Genomic DNA, 17,296 nt, shown 5'->3' with positions numbered 1-17,296 from the left:
CAGACTTATTTTCTTTTACAGAATGAAAGCAATTTGAGGCCATGGTCTATGTGTGGGTGGGGTTGAACATATAGATTTGGAAATTATCCACGGAAGGGTGAGAATTAAAACTGTGGGATGATAAAATTGTAGGCATGGTGACAGGGATGCAAGGGAAATGTAGTTTATGACTGTGTTTCAGGAATGGAAGCAGAAAAATGATCCAAAGAATGAGAATGTAAAGGAGGGGTCAGAGGAATATGAGAACACCCAGGATAATGCTTTTTTAAAAACTGAGAAAGAAAAGAATTTAAAGGAAGAGGTGTTCCAAAGTGTCCACGCCTTATAAAGAAGTCAGAAGATGTCGTCTAAAAAATGGATTTAGAAAATGAGAAGATCAGTGGAAATAGCAGGATTAAGGCATCTTGTATTTATTATTATTTTTAATCATGGAATTTAATCTCTAAGTACCAGAAAGCCAAGGAAGGTTTCTATAAAGGAATCATAGAACTAGAGCAACCCGGCCTTGGCAGATGGCAAGTCTGAAACCCTTTTAGCAAAGGGGTGGAAGCCAGTAAAAAGAAGAGGAAGAGGAGGAAGAGATGATAAAGACAGGATTCATGGAATAATACCCTAAGAAGGCAAGAAGGATGGTTCAAAGGAAATCATCGCTTACCCTACAGAGCCAACCCTCCAATAAGTTTGCAGATTTCCATGAAGTGAATGCAATAATTAAATGAAATATTCTGCCATGGGATCACTTCCTCCTTTTCACAGGGTATTTTATTTGTGCAGATACCACTGCCATTTAGCGATGACTCAGGACAACTTCAGGTGCCAAGCAATAGCAGGGAAGCTGCTGTGGAGTGAAAAGTAAAGCTATTGGAGTACATAGGAATGAATGTATTAAAGGACCGAGGGTCATTCTGGGTCCCTGAATATTTCATAAGGAAAGTAACGAAGAAATACTACTATTTATTAGTAGGGAAACATTTTTTTTAAGTTTGAAAGGAAATTATTATGGAGTTCCCTATCTTCTATTGCAGATAGACCAACTCCAAATGAGTATATTCATGGCTAAGATCTTTCTAGAACAGGGGCCAGCTCACAGGCCTTCCAGAAATCTGAAGATGTGGCTTGAATCCTGTGCCAACACTTTCTGGTTTTATGAGATAAGTCTTAGCTCCTTAGCCTGTTGGGCCTTCATTCCCTCATGTCTGAAATGGGGCTAATCTTTTGATTTTATAACAATTATGAAGGGTTAAATTTATTTGATACATCTGCCCATAGTGAATACTCTACCAAAGTAATTCTGTGATTTCCACACATTCCCATGACAAAGTTGAAAAAAATAGCAGTTCCAATCTTCTGAAATGAGATTCTACCATGGAGCTAATTTCTACTTAAAACTTTCAATACTTGCAAGGGTTTTAGTAAAAATTGATTGAATATTTTCTTTTAGACTTTAACCTAACATGTTGCTGTATTTTTACTTTTTTTCCAGTTAAAGATTTAGAAAAAAGAAAGGAACCAAAATCCAGAGTCAAGGTTTTGGACAAAGGAAATGAGAATAAACCATCTGTACCAGAAGAAGGTCAGATTTTTTTTTTTTTTATTTGCTTATTTGGGGGATTGAGTTGTCTGAAGAACACAGGCAGTACATACATCCTTGGCCTTTGGTCCCATCAGAGGAGTACAGATCTAATATGAAAATCTCCCTCAGCCCCACCTCATTCCCTCCTTCCATCCTCACACATAGTAACTGTCAACACTTCTCTCTCCCTTACTTTTCCATATTTAATACATCACTAAGTTCTAGTGAGTTTATTTTCTGTTGAAATAATGACAGAATCTGTTCATTTCTTTCCATGTCTATTGCCAATACTCTGCTAAGCTCCCCTTTCTTTCCTGGTGTGCAGTATTATTTAGCAAGATCTCAATTTGTTCTCTGCCCAGAAGTTAGAGTGATCTTTGCAAAACAAATCTGACTCTACGCTCCACGTACCACCCCTCCGACCCCCGCACATCTTAAAACCCCTTTAATGGCTTTCCACTGCTCTTAGGATGGAGGCCAGATCCTTATCAAGACTTTCAAGGCCCCCATAGTCTTGTGACCTACCAACCTTTCTTCCTTCTTCATCTCCTTCCTTCTTCATCTCGGTTTAATTTTAAAACTTTACGAACACATTGCAAAAACTGTATACTTCTAAAAATGAAATTGCAGGGTTAAAGGATATGCAAATTTTACAATTTTGATAGTCTACCAAACTGACACAATTTTTTCAATAATTTCTTCTTAAAACGTACACTCTTTCCGATATTTGAAATTCTCAGTTTCAAAGTTTTCCTATTTCTTCTAATAATTTATAATTTTATATTTATATTAACTATATTATTATGATTTATTGTTAAATATATTAGGTATATAAAAAGTCTAAAAATAAGTAATAAACAACTTTATCCAGTTAAGAAGATAAATATAAACAGCACAGTTGGAGCTCCCTATATATCCTTGAATATTCCTTTTCCTCCCCTTCTAAGAGGCTGCCAGTATTTGAATTCAGTGTTTATCATTCCAATATGTGTCTTTATCATTTTACTACATAAATATATGAATCCTGAAACTATATTTTAATTATGAATTCATATCTTAAATTTTGTATACATTTAATAAAAATCTATGTATACTTTGCAACTTGCTTTTTTTTCCCAAAATATTAGATTTTTGAATTATCCATGTTGACTTATGTGAGGCAATTTATTCATCTTTGTTGTGTAGAATTCCATTGGATAAATATAACCCAATATATTTAACTCTTCTACTCTGATGTTCCCAGTATTTTGCTATTACAAAATTGCTATAAAAATAAATTGCTATAAGTATTCTTATTTATGTTGCCTTCTGTACATGTGGTAGAATTTCTGTAGCATATACACCTAGATATTGAATTATTCAATTTTAATGTGTGCATATCTTCAACCTTGTTCATCTTGTCTATGGTATCTTATTATTTTATATGTTTTTATATATAATATTCTTTCCTTATTATGTTTTTCTTTTTCTAACTTCCTGAATTGAATGCTTATCTCATTAATTTTCAGTATTTCTCCTTTTCTATTATATGCATTTTTTAAGGCTACAAATATCCAAGTACTGCTTTAGCTGTATCACATAGATTTTGATATGTAGTTTTATTTTTATGTAGTTCATGCTGTATAATTTCTAATTTCTACTAGGCTTTCTATTTTGATCCACAAGTTATTTAGAAATATATTATTTAATTTCTAAACATACAGAGATTTTTTAAAAGATATGTATTTGTTGTTGGTGTCTAACAATTGCATTGTGGTACCAATTTTTTAAAAAATTTGTTCAGACTTATTGTTTAAATGTGGTCAGTTTGTTTTTAACCATCGCATGTGTTCTTGAGAAAAATTTTAATCTCTGTGTCTGGGAGATTTGTCCATTTCTCTTTGTAACTCTGGTAGTTTTGCTTTAATTAGAGGCTAAGTTCATGTAAGATAAGAGTTGTTATATTGTCCTAGTGAATAATTCTTTTTATTTTGTAAAAATTTTCTTTATTCTTAGTAATTCAATATTTGACTTAGACACTATTTTGTTTAATAGTCACATAACATATTGATTCTCTGCCCTTTAAGTTTCTCCCTATTTGTGTTCTCAGGTTCAAGGTGAGTAAATCTTTAAAGAGCATTTAGTTGGATTTTAAAAAATCATCTCTTACAATCTCTGTATTTTAATTGGTGTCTGTAGTCCACTTACATTTTGGATTTGCCATTAATTTTATGCTTCCTATTATGCTACATTTTCCCCTTGTATGCCTTATTTACTTAAAATTGATCACTTTTCTTTTTTTAAAATACATTTTCCCCTCTACTGAACTAGTAGGTATTTAATTCTTTTGTGTTTTTTGTATGATTATAATTAAATTTTTAGTGTGCTTACAAAACCAAACTCTAAAACTAATCAGTATATTTACCATTTCCCAACCAATACAAAATTTTATAGTACTTTAACTTCAATTATCTACCCTCTATATTTTACTTAATTCATAACAAATACATTAATTTTAACGTTTTTGCCTCATGAAGGTGTAATATTTATAATAATTATAATTTTAACAGTCATTGTTTGTCCAGAACTTCCCATGTTTATAAATTTCTTTGCTCATTATTCCATCTTGCATCTCAGATTTTCTGCATGTGTTCAGTTTCCTTTAGAGAAGATCTGTGGTGGTAAACTTAACTTTATTCACACAAAAATATCTGCAGCCCACCCTCAGTTTTGAAAGACTAGCTGGGTACCAGGTTGAAAGTTGTCTCTAATCATTTAGAAGATATTTCACTCTCTTTTGGCTCTTGTTTAAGACAAGTCTGTTGACAGTCTAAATGTTATTCCTTTTCAGGCAGTCTCTCTTTTCTCTCCAGATGTTTTTCAGGCTTTCTGTTCTTTTTCTTTGGTGTTCTGTTGTTTCACTACAATAAGTCTTGTTATAGATCTCTTTGTGCTCCCAGAATCAGGATTTATAACTTTCACTGATTCTCAACCTTTAGCTCTTCAAATACTCCTTTTCTCAGTTACCTATTTCTTTCTCTCTTCCTTCTTTCTCTCTCTGTATTCAAATTATATTTATCATAGATAGTCTTTTTTGATGATCTATGTCTCTTAACTTTCACATTTTCTACCTCTTTGATATTATCAATGACATTTTGGGTAATTTCCTTTATTTTTCTATTAGTATACTAATTACCTTTTTATCTCTTTCTAATCTGCTTTTTAGCCTGTCCTTTTTAATGAGTAAATCTTTTATTTCTAGAAATTATATTTGATTTTTTGAAAATTTTGCTAGAAATTTATCTGGTACATTGTTCCATTTTAGTGTTTTTTTAAAAATTATTCTGCTGTCTTAATCATGTTTATTTTATATCCTGAACCCAATAATTATATTATCTAAAGTATTTTAGGGGTAAATTTTTCTTTTCTTTTCTTTTCTTTACTGGTTTTCATTCATGGTGCTTTTTTTCTTGTTTGACATGTCACTTTGATTTGTGAGCTCTTTTGTGGGAATTCTTCACAGCATAGTTTAGGAGTGAGCACCTCCAGAGAGGTGCCCCTTGGTTGCTACCAAATTGGAACCATTTTATGTTAATTTCTTGTTTGGGGATGCTCAAGCTTGTCAATGTTACAAATTCATATGACACTATGTAAATATTGTTTCATTTTACCCACTTATTTTAACATCCATTGATGATTCTTGCCTGAGTCAGCTACTACTATAATGTTTCTGAAATGATAATTTTCCTAACTTCATTGTTCATTCTACATTTATTAGGTGGCATTCTACTGTAAGGGAGATCTTTCCCTTCTCCCATATTTATTTATTTATTATGAATTTTTATTTCATGTGATGGATTATAATCCGTTACTATCATGTATTTTGATGCTCAAATTCTTCCAGAACTGCTCAGTGGGAGCTATTTCAAGGTGTCTCCTATGCCCTTTTAATATATCCCCATCATTCTTGAAGCTCTTCCTTACTTTCTGGCACAAACCTTGCATTCCAGGCTCCTCTTGTAGTTTTTGTGCCCTGTCCTGAAATCAACCACTTCTTCAAGGAGTTGGGGTTTTTTCATGGAGAATGGTATTTAGATACCAAAATATGGTTACTAGATGTGTTTATGCTTCTGGGTTGTCATTGTTTCTAGGCCCATTTATCTGAGAATACACACACACACACACACACACACACACACACACACACACACGAGTCCATTATCTATTTATCTATCTTTCTATTCTCTATCTTATTGTACCTTGTATCTATCATCTATCCATACCACAGGGTTTATTCTAGCATTTCTTTTTCCATATTTACAACTCTCTATTCAAAATAGTTGGGTAACATGGCTCCCGATATCTTAAATGCACCTACTTATATGCTCAATCATAGAAATAGTTTCAAACTTGCTAATTAAACACTTAGCAAAAAGTCTGTTGATTAGAGTTCGATATTTGCCTTTAGCGTGGGGTATATATTAAAATGTCTGTGTTCAAAAGGATCTTGGGTTAGTTCTTTTCTTCCCTGTTCACTGTGGTTTTGTTATTCATATTTAATACAGTCAGGTTAATTTGTGAGTACATAAAACATTAATGTGGTTCCAAAAGTAAAAAAGTATACAAAAGGGTAATACTCAAAAGAAGTGTGACTTCCCCTATTTCTTCCACCCAGCTTTACTCACCACCTTTAAATAACCAAACTCATTAATTTCTGATTTACTTTCCCTGTGTGTTTTTTTTTTAATTTCTAAATACTTTTATGGAGGATTTTATGTGCAAGTTCTCGGCTGAGTTTTGGCTTAGCATTCTTCCAGGCAGTGCTTAAAGAATGGCACTCAAGGTGAAACCTATCTTCCATCCATGGATTAGAGTTTGATCCCAGAATTTAGCTATAACTAGATATTCCTAAAATGTCCTCAGTTCTCCTTTTCCCTGATGCACCTTCCTCTTGCTCTTCTAAAACATAGGTTTGAGTGAAGTGAATTGAACACAGGGAAAAGAACAGTGAAACGTGAGAGTAACGTTAATATATGTTCTGATAAATCCTCACAGACATCTGCAGAAGGACCTTTCATTCAGCAGTTCATTTGCTTTACACACTAAACACATGTTTATGGAGAGGCCTTTCCTGAGCCACTTTCACTAGGGGCTGTTTCAGCATATTTATTGCAGTGATGAAGACCTGGGTTAGGGCAAAAACTTTCAGGAATTTTGTAGATAAAAGGTGGCTTCCTCTTTTAGGTGAGGGTTCCCATGAGGTATATGAAGGGTCAGAGGGGATTCTGAGGGCACTGGTGATACGAGCGAATAGTCTTAAGAAGTATGTTGTAAACAATGGTGAGAATTCAGGCCAGAATTAGGGCTCCAGGAGAGTGAAGGGGAGGGTTAATGGGGCCCACTGGAGATTTTAAAAAGGTCTTCCCCACCCAAGCCTTGATGTACTCATTTTTTTTTTTGAATTTTAAAATTTTATTTTATTTATTTTTTATACAGCAGGTTCTTATTAGTTATCCATTTTATACATATTGGTGTTATATATGTCAATCCCAATCTCCCAGTTCATCCCACCACCACCACCACCACCTCGCTACTTTCCCCCCTTGGTGTCCATACGTTTGTTCTCTACATCTGTGTCTCTATTTCTGCCCTGCAAACCGATTCACTTGATGTACTTCTTTCCATAGCCCTTCTTTCAAGATGTGATACTTCCATGATTCACACTGAACTCTGATCTTTGTTTTCCCTGCAATCTACAGTCTTTTGGTATAAGAGTCTACATTGATAGTGGCTCAGATACAGTTGGACATAGTTCAAATACTTTAGAGTTTTAGTTTAGATGTAAAGAGCTAAGAGCGTTAACAGAAGTTGCTGTGCAGTTAGTTCCTTGTTTGCCATCTACTGTACGTATTTCTTCACTAATCCAAATCCAACTCCCAAACAAAAGTGGTATTGGCCTTGGAGTATAATACTGGCACATCTGCAGCAAAATGCTATTTCTTCCGTGTTGTCCAAACAGCTTTCTCCAGTTATTTTTGGTGTTTTGCACAAGAATACAGGACTTGATTGAAAAAGATAATGAGATAGAAAAAGTAGCATAGGGTTTCCTTGTTTTTTCCTCTTAATGATTTTTAAATTAAGATCTCTGACCCTCTTTGCGTTGTTTTAAATGAATTATTTTTCTCTGCAGGGAGAAGGTAAGGGGAGGGTCCCAATGCTCTGATTTTTAGGAGGAAAAAATAAGATGAGCTTAAGTTATTCTTTCCAAGGGTTGGCAAACTATGGCCCATGGGCCAATCCAGTCCTCTGTTTTCTTAAGTGAGTAAATGGGTTTTATTGGAACACAGCTATGCTTATTCCTTTATATACCATTTATAGCTGCTTTCCCACAATATCAGAGTTGAGCAGATACAACAGAGATCAGATGGCCTACAAAGACTGAAATATTTTCTGTTTTGCCCTTTTCAGAAGAAGTTTGCCAATCCTTGCTTTATAATGTTTAAAACTTTTGAATATGTTGGAACAGAATTACTCACTGAACTGAGTAATTCACTGCTTTTCTAAGGCCAGCTGTCCATTTTGGTATTTCCAATAGCATGTACTCTCATATATATGCCTTCAAAGGATCCTACTTCTCATACTCTCACATTTGTTTTTTTTTCCCTACCTGAAACACGAATTCTCCCAATTAACATTACATGAGTTAATACATATAGTGTCTAGAACATAGTCAGTACTACATAGTTATTTTCTATTAATATTAGAATGTATAGTTTGCATGAATTACTATCATCAAAGACCAAACTTTTGTGTTAGTGATTTAACAATAAATGCATAGAAGAGATTTGGTGATTACCCTCCAGTGCTGAACACTGAGTTAGGCACTGAGAATTAATTAGTGATCATGGTAGGCAGGATTCTACCCTCATGAAACTTACATAGTCTAGCAGGGACTCAACGTGTTTACCCACTGCCTTCTCTTGAGGAAGAGTCAGGTTTGAATTATACGTAGTTATGGTTGAGCATAGCCAGGGCACACGATTATTCTCCAGGTGTACTTTCACTTACTGGGATTGCTTACTTCCTATAATACTTTTATAGTTCTTGGCTTGCAGTTAAGAGATCAATTTGAAAGTTTACTGCTTTTTCCACTAGTTATTCTGGACCTTAAATTTGCTGAACCCAGCACTGTGAGCTTAGTTTGACCAGGGTGGGACTGGAGAAAATTTTAATTCTGGTGATGCAGGAGTCAGAATATTGGATAAAGCACAGGTGAGTGGGTGGGTTTTGTAGGTTAATTCTGGCTAGATCTTGACTTTTGGACACAAGGGGGAAGGGACTGAGTCCGGTCATAAACTGGACTTTGGGGTTAGGTTGTGGGTGGAATTCATGCATTAAAGGATCTAGAAGGATGCCTGGCCCATGGAGTATGCTCTGTTAACTGGTCCTCTCCCTCCTCTTTTTTTTTTCTTCATCATCTTCTCTATTTCATTCTCCTCTTCTCTTCCTCATTATTCTCATAATAATAATTATCATCATTACCTAGACAGTTGACATAGTGTACCAGCAACACTAGGGTGAACTAGAAAATCTCTTCTCATAAGCATAAGGAGAATTTTTGGAAGCCCCTCTGTCTGTGCCTGTGTCTTGAGTGGAAAAATGTCTCCTTGAGAATTTATAACCATGGGCCTGTACCACATACAGCTTAGGCATTCACATTTATACTCTTTACATGTTCTGGGGTCCTAATATTCAAGAAATTAATTTTAAACTTGCTCAAAGCTGGTATAAGTAGGGTCCCTGGTAGAAGAAAACACAAAATCACCTTTGAGGCACACATGCTGAGCCCTAATTCTAAAGATTACCACAGATAAAGCAATGCCAGAAAGAGTTTATAATCCAAAATTTTGAAACACAAAAGTAAAACCATGAGTATAAGTCATGAGACACAAATATGGTGGTCTCACAATCCCATGATTTCCAATTATGAAATGATTACATAAATACTATAAAATAAACAACAATATTATTGAAGTCATAGAAATAGTCAAAACAAGAGAAGGATGAGAGACCATGAAAACAGGAGTAGGTAAGATTTGAAAAGGGACTGAATAGAACAAGAGTGCAAATGAAAAATTAGCCACACCCAGAATCGTGTTGGTGAAACTGTAAAACACCAAAGTAAAAGATAAGATTTAACAGACAAAACAGGATGAAGGAGGAATAAAAAGACTTGTAGAAGCCATTTCTAAGTGATGGAGATCTAGCTATGGGTAGTTGTCTGTTCTTCAATTCTTTGGCATATTAAGTGAAACCACTGTTTTAAATAAGTAATGTTAATTCAAGTTATTAATTTATTAAAAAAGGTTGAGAAACCCTGATCCAACAGAAGTGGTGATGTAATTTTGGCCCTGTTTCTCCTCACTTCTGTTCTCCAATGATTCCATAACATTTCTTAGAAGCACAGAGCAACTGCACAGGTGGTCTGTCAAGCCCATGGCATTAGCCATATGGTAGGTCTGAGTCTGAGTAGCCATGCTCAGAGGAGAAATCAGATCATATGAGTGGCTTTTCAGTCCAAGGTTTAAGAGGATAAACATAACATTTTCGTTAGAATATTCTTTTTTCTTCCCCTATTGAACTTTCCTTTTTCTCCCTTAATTTCCTTGTTACTTCTTGAGGTCAGTGTGGCTCAGTATATAGCACACAGGTTTTGTGGTCATACATCCCTTGGAATGAAATCTTCCCTTGCTTCCTACCTACCTAGGCAACCTAAGGCGTAGAAACCTCTCTAAGCTCCAGTTTCTTCATTGGCAAAATGAGCATAATAGCCATAACGAGTATGCAGGTTTGGGAAGATTAAATGCTATCAGGTTTGTGACATACCTGGAACATAGCAGGTACGGGATGAATGTCAGTTGGCACCCCCTTTTCTATTTCCTTTTTTCTAGTGTCTTCTTTTCAAAGAGAAAATATTAGCCTACCGAATGCAGCAGTGTCTTACATTGTCAATAACTATTTGTTGAATATTTGGATTTGGCTTGTTTTAGACTCAAGGAGAGAGGTTCACATTCCCTTAGAGAAGATTAAGAAAGACTGACTGTTTTCATGAAAAGAATATTTTTATTAGAAAAAAGCAGAAAGCAGATTTCTGTTTTTGCTGTGATGTAAAGCATTAAAATTCATGTTTTCAGGAACTCAAAAAAGCATGAAACAGAATCAGTCATTCAGAAAATAATCATTGAACACCTGCAAAGTACACGATAACTGTGCATAAAATTATAAGGTTTCCCTGAGGGCAAGGGGCTGAGATTCTCCTAGAAAGAGACCGCCTGTTTACTCCGACTTTCCGCTACCCCTGGCCACTCTTGATAAGGCATTTTTAAAGGATTTTTGACACCTCTTCTGTTGGCCTCCAACAAATTTTATCATTCTTAACCCATGAATTTTCCAGTGGTATAAAAAAAGATAGCTCTTCCTTAAGTAAGTTTTCAAATGTCCTCATTTTAGTTTTTTTATTTTTTTCAGAGATATCTGAAGTTATCATTTTATTTATTTTATTTTATATATTTTAAGTTTTATAAGCCTATATGGTTTTTTTAACATCTTTATTGGAGTATAATTGCTTTACGCTGGTGTGTTAGTTTCTGCTGTATAACAAAGTGAATCAGCTATACGTATACACATATCCCCATATTTCCTCCCTCTTGCGTCTCCCTCCCACGCTCCCTATCCCACCCCTCTAGTTCACACAAAGCACCGAGCTGATCTCCCTGTGCTATGCAGCTGCTTCCCAATAGCTATCTATTTTACATTTGATAGTGTATCTATGTCCATGCCACTCTCTCACTTTGTCCCAGCTTACCCTTCCCCCTCCCCGTGTCCTCACGTGTCCCCAGTCCATTCTCTACGTCTGTGTCTTCATTCCTGTCCTACCCCTAGGTTCTTCAGAAACATTTATTTTTTGATTCCATATATATGTTTACGTGTACGGTATTTGTTTTTCTCTTTCTGACTTACTTCACTCTGTATGACAGGCTCTACACCATCCACCTCACTACAAATAACTCAATTTCATTTCTTTTTATGGCTGAGTAATATTCCATTGTATATATGTGCCATATCTTCTTTATCTATTCATCTCTGGATGGACACTTAGGTTGCTTCCATGTCCTGGTTATTGTAAATAGTGCTTCAGTGAACAAGGTGGTACATGACTCTTTTTGAATTATGGTTTTCTCAGGGTATATGCCCAGTAGTGGGATTGCTGGGTCGTATGGTAGTTCTATTTTTAGTTTTTTGAGGAACCTCCATACTGTTCTCCATAGTAGCTCTATCAATTTACATTCCCATCAACAGTGCAAGAGGGTTCCCTTTTCTCCACTACCCTCTCCAGCATTTATTGTTCGTAGATTTTTTGATGATGGCCATTCTAACTGGTGTGAGGTGATACCTCACTGTAGTTTTAATTTGCATTTCTCTAATGATTAGGGATGTTGAGCAGCTTTTCATGTGTTTGTTGGCCATCTGTATGTCTTCTTTGGAGAAATGTCTATTTAGGTCTTCTGCCCATTTTTGGATTGCGTTATTTGCTTTTTTGTTATTGAGCTGCATGAGCTGCTTGTATATTTTGGAGATTAATCCTTTGTTGCTTGCTTCATTTGCAAAAATTTTCTCCCATTCTGAGGTTGTCTTTTTGGCTTGTTTATGGTTTCCTTTGCTGTGCAAAAGCTTTTAAGTTTCATTAGGTCCCATTTGTTTATTTTTATTCTTATTTCCATTTCTGTAGGAGGTGGGTCAAAAAGGATATTGCTGTGATGTATGTCATAGAGTGTCCTGCTTATGTTTTCCTCTAAGAGTTTTATAGTTTCTGGCCTTATATTTAGGCCTTTAATCCATTTTGAGTTTATTTTTGTTTATGATGTTAGGGAGTGTTCTAATTTCATTCTTTTACATGTAGCTGTCCAGTTGTCCCAGTACCACTTATTGAAGAGGCTGTCTTTTCTCCATTGTATATTCTTGCCTCCTTTATAAAAGATAAGGTGACCATATGCACCTGGGTTTATCTCTGAGCTTTCTATCCTGTTCCATTGATCTATATTTCTGTTTTTGTGGCAGAACCATACAGTCTTGATTACTGTAGCTTTGTAGTATAGTCTGAAGTAAGGGAGCCTGATTCCTCCAGCTCTGTTTTTCTTCCTCAAGATTGCTTTGAATATTTGGGGTCTTTTGTGTTTCCATACAAATTGTGAAAATTTTTTGTCTAGTTCTGTGAAAAATGCCATTGGTGATTTGGTAGGGATTGCATGGAACCTGTAGGTTGCTTTGGGCAGTATACTCATTTTCACAATGTTGATTCTTCCAATCCAAGAACATGGTATATCTCTCAATGTGTTTGTATTGTCTTTAATTTCTTTCATCAGTGTCTTATAGTTTTCTGCATACAGGTCTTTTGTCTCCTTAGGTAGGTTTATCCCTAGGTATTTTTTTTTTGTTACAGTGGTAAATGGGAGTGTTTCCTTAATTTCTCTTTCAGATTTTTCATCATTAGTGTATAGGAATGCAAGAGATTTCTGTGCATTACTTTTGTATCCTGCTACTTTACCAAATTCATTGATTAGCTCTAGTAGTTTTCTGGTAGCATTATTAGGATTCTTTATGTAGAGTATCATGTCATCTGCAAACAGTGACAGCTTTACTTCTTCTTTTCCAATTTGGATTCCTTTTATTTCTTTTTCTTCTCTGATTGCTGTGGCTAAAACTTCCAAAACTATGTTGAATAAGAGTGGTGAGAGTGGGCAACCTTGTCTTGTTCCTGATCTTAGTGGAAATGGTTTCAGTTTTTCACCATTGAGAACAATGTTGTTTGTCGTATATGGCCTTTATTATGTTGATGTAACTTCCCTCTATGCCCACTTTCTGGAGGGTTTTTATCATAAATGGGTGTTGAATTTTGTTGAAAGCTTTTACTGCGTCTATTGAGATGATCATATTGTTTTTCTCCTTCAATTTGTTAATATAGTTTATCACATTGATTGATCTGTGTATATTGAAGAAACCTTTCATTCGTGGGGTAAACCCCACTTGATCATGGTGTATGGTCCTTTTAATGTGCTGTTGGATTCTGTTTGCTAGTATTTTGTTGAGGATTTTTGCAGCTATGTTCATCAGTGATATTGGCCTGTAGTTTTCTTTTTTTGTGACAACTTTGTCTGGTTTTGGTATCGAGGTGATGGTGGCCTCATAGAATGAGTTAAGGAGTGTTCCTCCCTCTGCTATGTTTTGGAAGAGATTGGGAAGGATAGGTTTTAGGTCTTCTCTAAATGTTTGATAGAATTCGCCTGTGAAGCCATCAGGTCCTGGGATTTTGTTTGTTGGAAGTTTTTTAATCACAGTTTCAATTTCAGTGCTTGTGATTGGTCTGTTAATATTTGCTATTTCTTCCTGGTTCAGTCTTGAAAGGTTGTGCTTTTTAAGAATTTGTCCATTTCTTCCAGGTTGTCCATTTTATTGGCATAGATTTGCTTGTAGAAATCTCTCATGATCCTTTGTATTTCTGTAGTGTCAGTTGTTACTTCTCCTTTTTCATTTGTAATTCTGTTGATTTGAGTCTTTTCCTTTTTTTTCTTGATGAATCTGGCTAATGGTTTATCAATTTTGTTTATCTTCTCAAAAAACCTGATTTTAGCTTTATTGATCTTTGCTATCATTTCCTTCATTTCTTTTTCATTTATTTCTGATCTGATCTTTATGATTTCTTTCCTTCTGCTAACTTTGGGGGTTTTTTGTTCTTCTTTCTCTAATTGCTTTAGGTGTACGGTTAGGTTGTTTATTTGAGATGTTTCTTTTTACTTGAGGTGGGGTTGTATTGCTATAAACTTCCCTCTTAGAACTGCTTTTGCTGCATACCATAGGTTTTGGGTAATTGTGTTTCCACTGTCATTTGTTTCTAGGTATTTTTTGATTTCTTCTTTGATTTCTTCAGTGATCTCTTGGTTATTTAGTAGTGTATTGTTTAGCCTCCATGTGTTTGTATTTTGTACAGATTTTTTCCTGTAATTAATATCTAGTCTCATAGCATTGTGCTTGGAAAAGATACTTGATATGATTTCAATTTTCTTAAATTTACCACGGCTTGATTTGCAACTCACGATATGATCTATCCTGGAGAATGTTCCATGAGCACTTGAGAAGAAAGTGTATTCTGTTGTTTTTGGATGGAATGTCCTATAAATATCAGTTAAGTCCATCTTGTTTAATATGTCATTTAAAGCTTATGTTTCCTTATTTATATTCATTTTGGATGATCGATCCATTGGTGAAAGTGGGGCGTTAAAGTCCCCTAGTATTATTGTGTTGCTGTCAATTTCCCCTTTTATGGCTGTTAGCATTTGCCTTATGTATTGAGGTGCTCCTATGTTGGGTGCATAAATATTTACAATTGTTATATCTTCTTCGATTGATCCCTTGATCAGTATGTAGTGTCCTTCTTTGTCTCTTGTAATAGTCTTATTTTTTTTTATTTTTTGAGAACTTTTTTTTTGTTTTTAATTTTATTTATTTGTTTATTTATGGCTGTGTTGGGTCTTTGTTTCTGTGCGAGGGCTTTCTCTAGTTGTGGCAAGCAGGGGCCACTCTTCATCGCGGTGTGCAGGCCTCTCACTATCGCGGCCTCTTGTTGCGGAGCATAGGCTCCAGAATAGTCTTATTTTAAACTCTATTTTGTCTGATATGAGAATTGCTACTCCAGCATTCTTCTGATTGCCATTTGCATGGAATATCTTTTTCCATCCCCTCACTTTCAGTCTGTATGTGTCCCTAGGTCAGAAGTGGGTCTCTTGTAGACAGCATACATATATGTCTTGTTTTTGTAACCATTCAGCCAGTCTGTGTCTTTTGTTTGGAACATTTAATCCATTTATATTTAAGGTAGTTATTGATATGTATGTTCCTATTACCATTTTCTTAATTGTTTTGGGTTTGCTATTATAGGTGTTTTCCTTCTCTTGTGTTTCCTGCCTAGAGAAGTTCCTTTAGCATTTGTTGTATAGCTGGTTTGGTGGTGCTGAATTTTCTTAGCTTTTCCTTGTCTGTAGAGGTTTTAATTTCTCCGTTGAATCTGAATGAGATCCTTGCTGGGTAGAGTCATAGTAGTTGTAGGTTTTCCCCTTTCATCACTTTAAATATCTCCTGCCACTCCCTTCTGGCTTGCAGAGTTTCTGCTGAGAAATCAGCTGTTAACCTTATGGGGATTCCCTTTTATGTTATTTGTTGCTTTTCCCTTGCTGCTTTTAATATTCTTTCTTTGTATTTAATTTTTCATAGTTTGGTTAATATGTGTCTTGGTGTGTTTCTCCTTGGATTTATCCTGTATGGAAATCTCTGAGCTTCCTGAACTTGACTGACTCTTTCCTTACTCATATTAGGGAAGTCTTCAAATATTTATTTTCTCAGTCCCTTTTTTTTTCTCTTCTTCTTCTGTGTCCCCTATAATTCGAATGTTGGTGCATTTAATGTCATCCCAGAGGTTTTCATTCATTTTTCTTTACTCTGCTCTGTGGTAGTTATTTCCACTATTTTATCTTCAAGGTCACTTATCTGTTCTTCTGCTTCAGTTATTCTGCTATTGATTCTTTCTAGAGAATTTTTAATTGCATTTATTATGTCATTCATCATTATTTATTTGCTCTTTAGTTCTTCTAGGACCTTGTTAAGTGTTTCTTGTATGTTGTCCATTCTATTTCCAAGATTTTGGCTCATCTTTACTATCATTACTCAGAATTCTTTTTCAGGTAGACTCCCTATTTCCCCTTCATTTGTTTGGTCTGGTGAGTTTTCACCTTGCTGCTTAATCTGCTTTGTTTTTCTCTGTGTTCTCATTTTGCTTAACTTTCTGTGTTTGGGGTCTCTTTTTCACAGGCTGTAGGGTCATAGTTCCCGTTGTTTTTGGTGTCTGCCCCCAGTGGCTATGGTTGGTTCAGTGGGTTGTGTAGGCTTCCTGGTGGAGGGGACTGGTGCCTGTGTTCTGGTGGATGAGGCTGAATCTTGTGTTTCTGGTGGGCAGGACTGTGTTCAGTGGTGTGTTTTGGGGTGCCTGTGAACTTATTAAGATTTTAGGCAGCCTCTCTGCCAATGGGTGTTGTTGTATCCTGTCTTGTTAGTTGTTTGGCATGGGTTGTCCAGCACTGTAGCTTGCTAGTCATTGAGTGGAGCTGGGTCTTAGCATTGAGGTTGAGATCTGTGGGAGAGTTTTTGCCATTTGATATTACAACGGGCCGGGACGTCTCTGGTGGTCCAATGTCCTGAACTCAGCTCTCCCAACTTCGAGCCTCAGGCCTGACCCCTGGCAGAGCATCAAGACCCTGTCATCCACACAGCTCAGTATAAACAGGAGGAAAAAAAAGAAAAGAAAGAAAAATAACTAAAGTTATTAAAATAAAATAAAGTTAATTAAAATAGTTATTAAAATAGTTATTAAAATAAAATGTTATTAAAAATAAAATAATTAAAAATTAATTTAAATAAAAGAATGAAAGAAAGAAAGAGAGCAACCAAAGCAATAAACAAATCCACCAATGATAAATGCTAAAAACTGTACTACAAAAAACAACAAAAAGAAAAATAACAAATGGACAGACAGAATCCTAGGTCACATGGTAAAAGCAAAGGTGTACAGACAAAATCACGCAAAGAAGCATACACACTCACAAAAGTGAAAAAGGAAAATATATGTATATATATAAA

At 35.4% G+C, this 17,296-nt stretch overlaps 1 protein-coding gene across 6 annotated transcripts in view; it reads left to right on the top strand.

Moving 5' to 3' along the window:
- COL14A1 (collagen type XIV alpha 1 chain) overlaps positions 1-17,296 on the top strand; it is a 271,596-nt gene that overhangs the window by 61,517 nt on the left and 192,783 nt on the right. For all 6 annotated transcript variants that reach the window (XM_029222937.1, XM_029222936.1, XM_029222935.1 and 3 more), the window contains one exon: positions 1,484-1,573. In XM_029222937.1, the coding sequence (XP_029078770.1) occupies positions 1,484-1,573 (90 nt within the window). The remainder of the gene's footprint in view (positions 1-1,483; positions 1,574-17,296) is intronic.

This window comes from Monodon monoceros, unplaced genomic scaffold, assembly GCF_005190385.1.
Source record: "Monodon monoceros isolate NGI ecotype Baffin Bay Population unplaced genomic scaffold, NGI_Narwhal_1 Super_Scaffold_14, whole genome shotgun sequence".
Taxonomy (NCBI): Eukaryota; Metazoa; Chordata; class Mammalia; order Artiodactyla; family Monodontidae; genus Monodon; species Monodon monoceros.
This window is presented reverse-complemented; position numbering and strand designations above follow the sequence as displayed.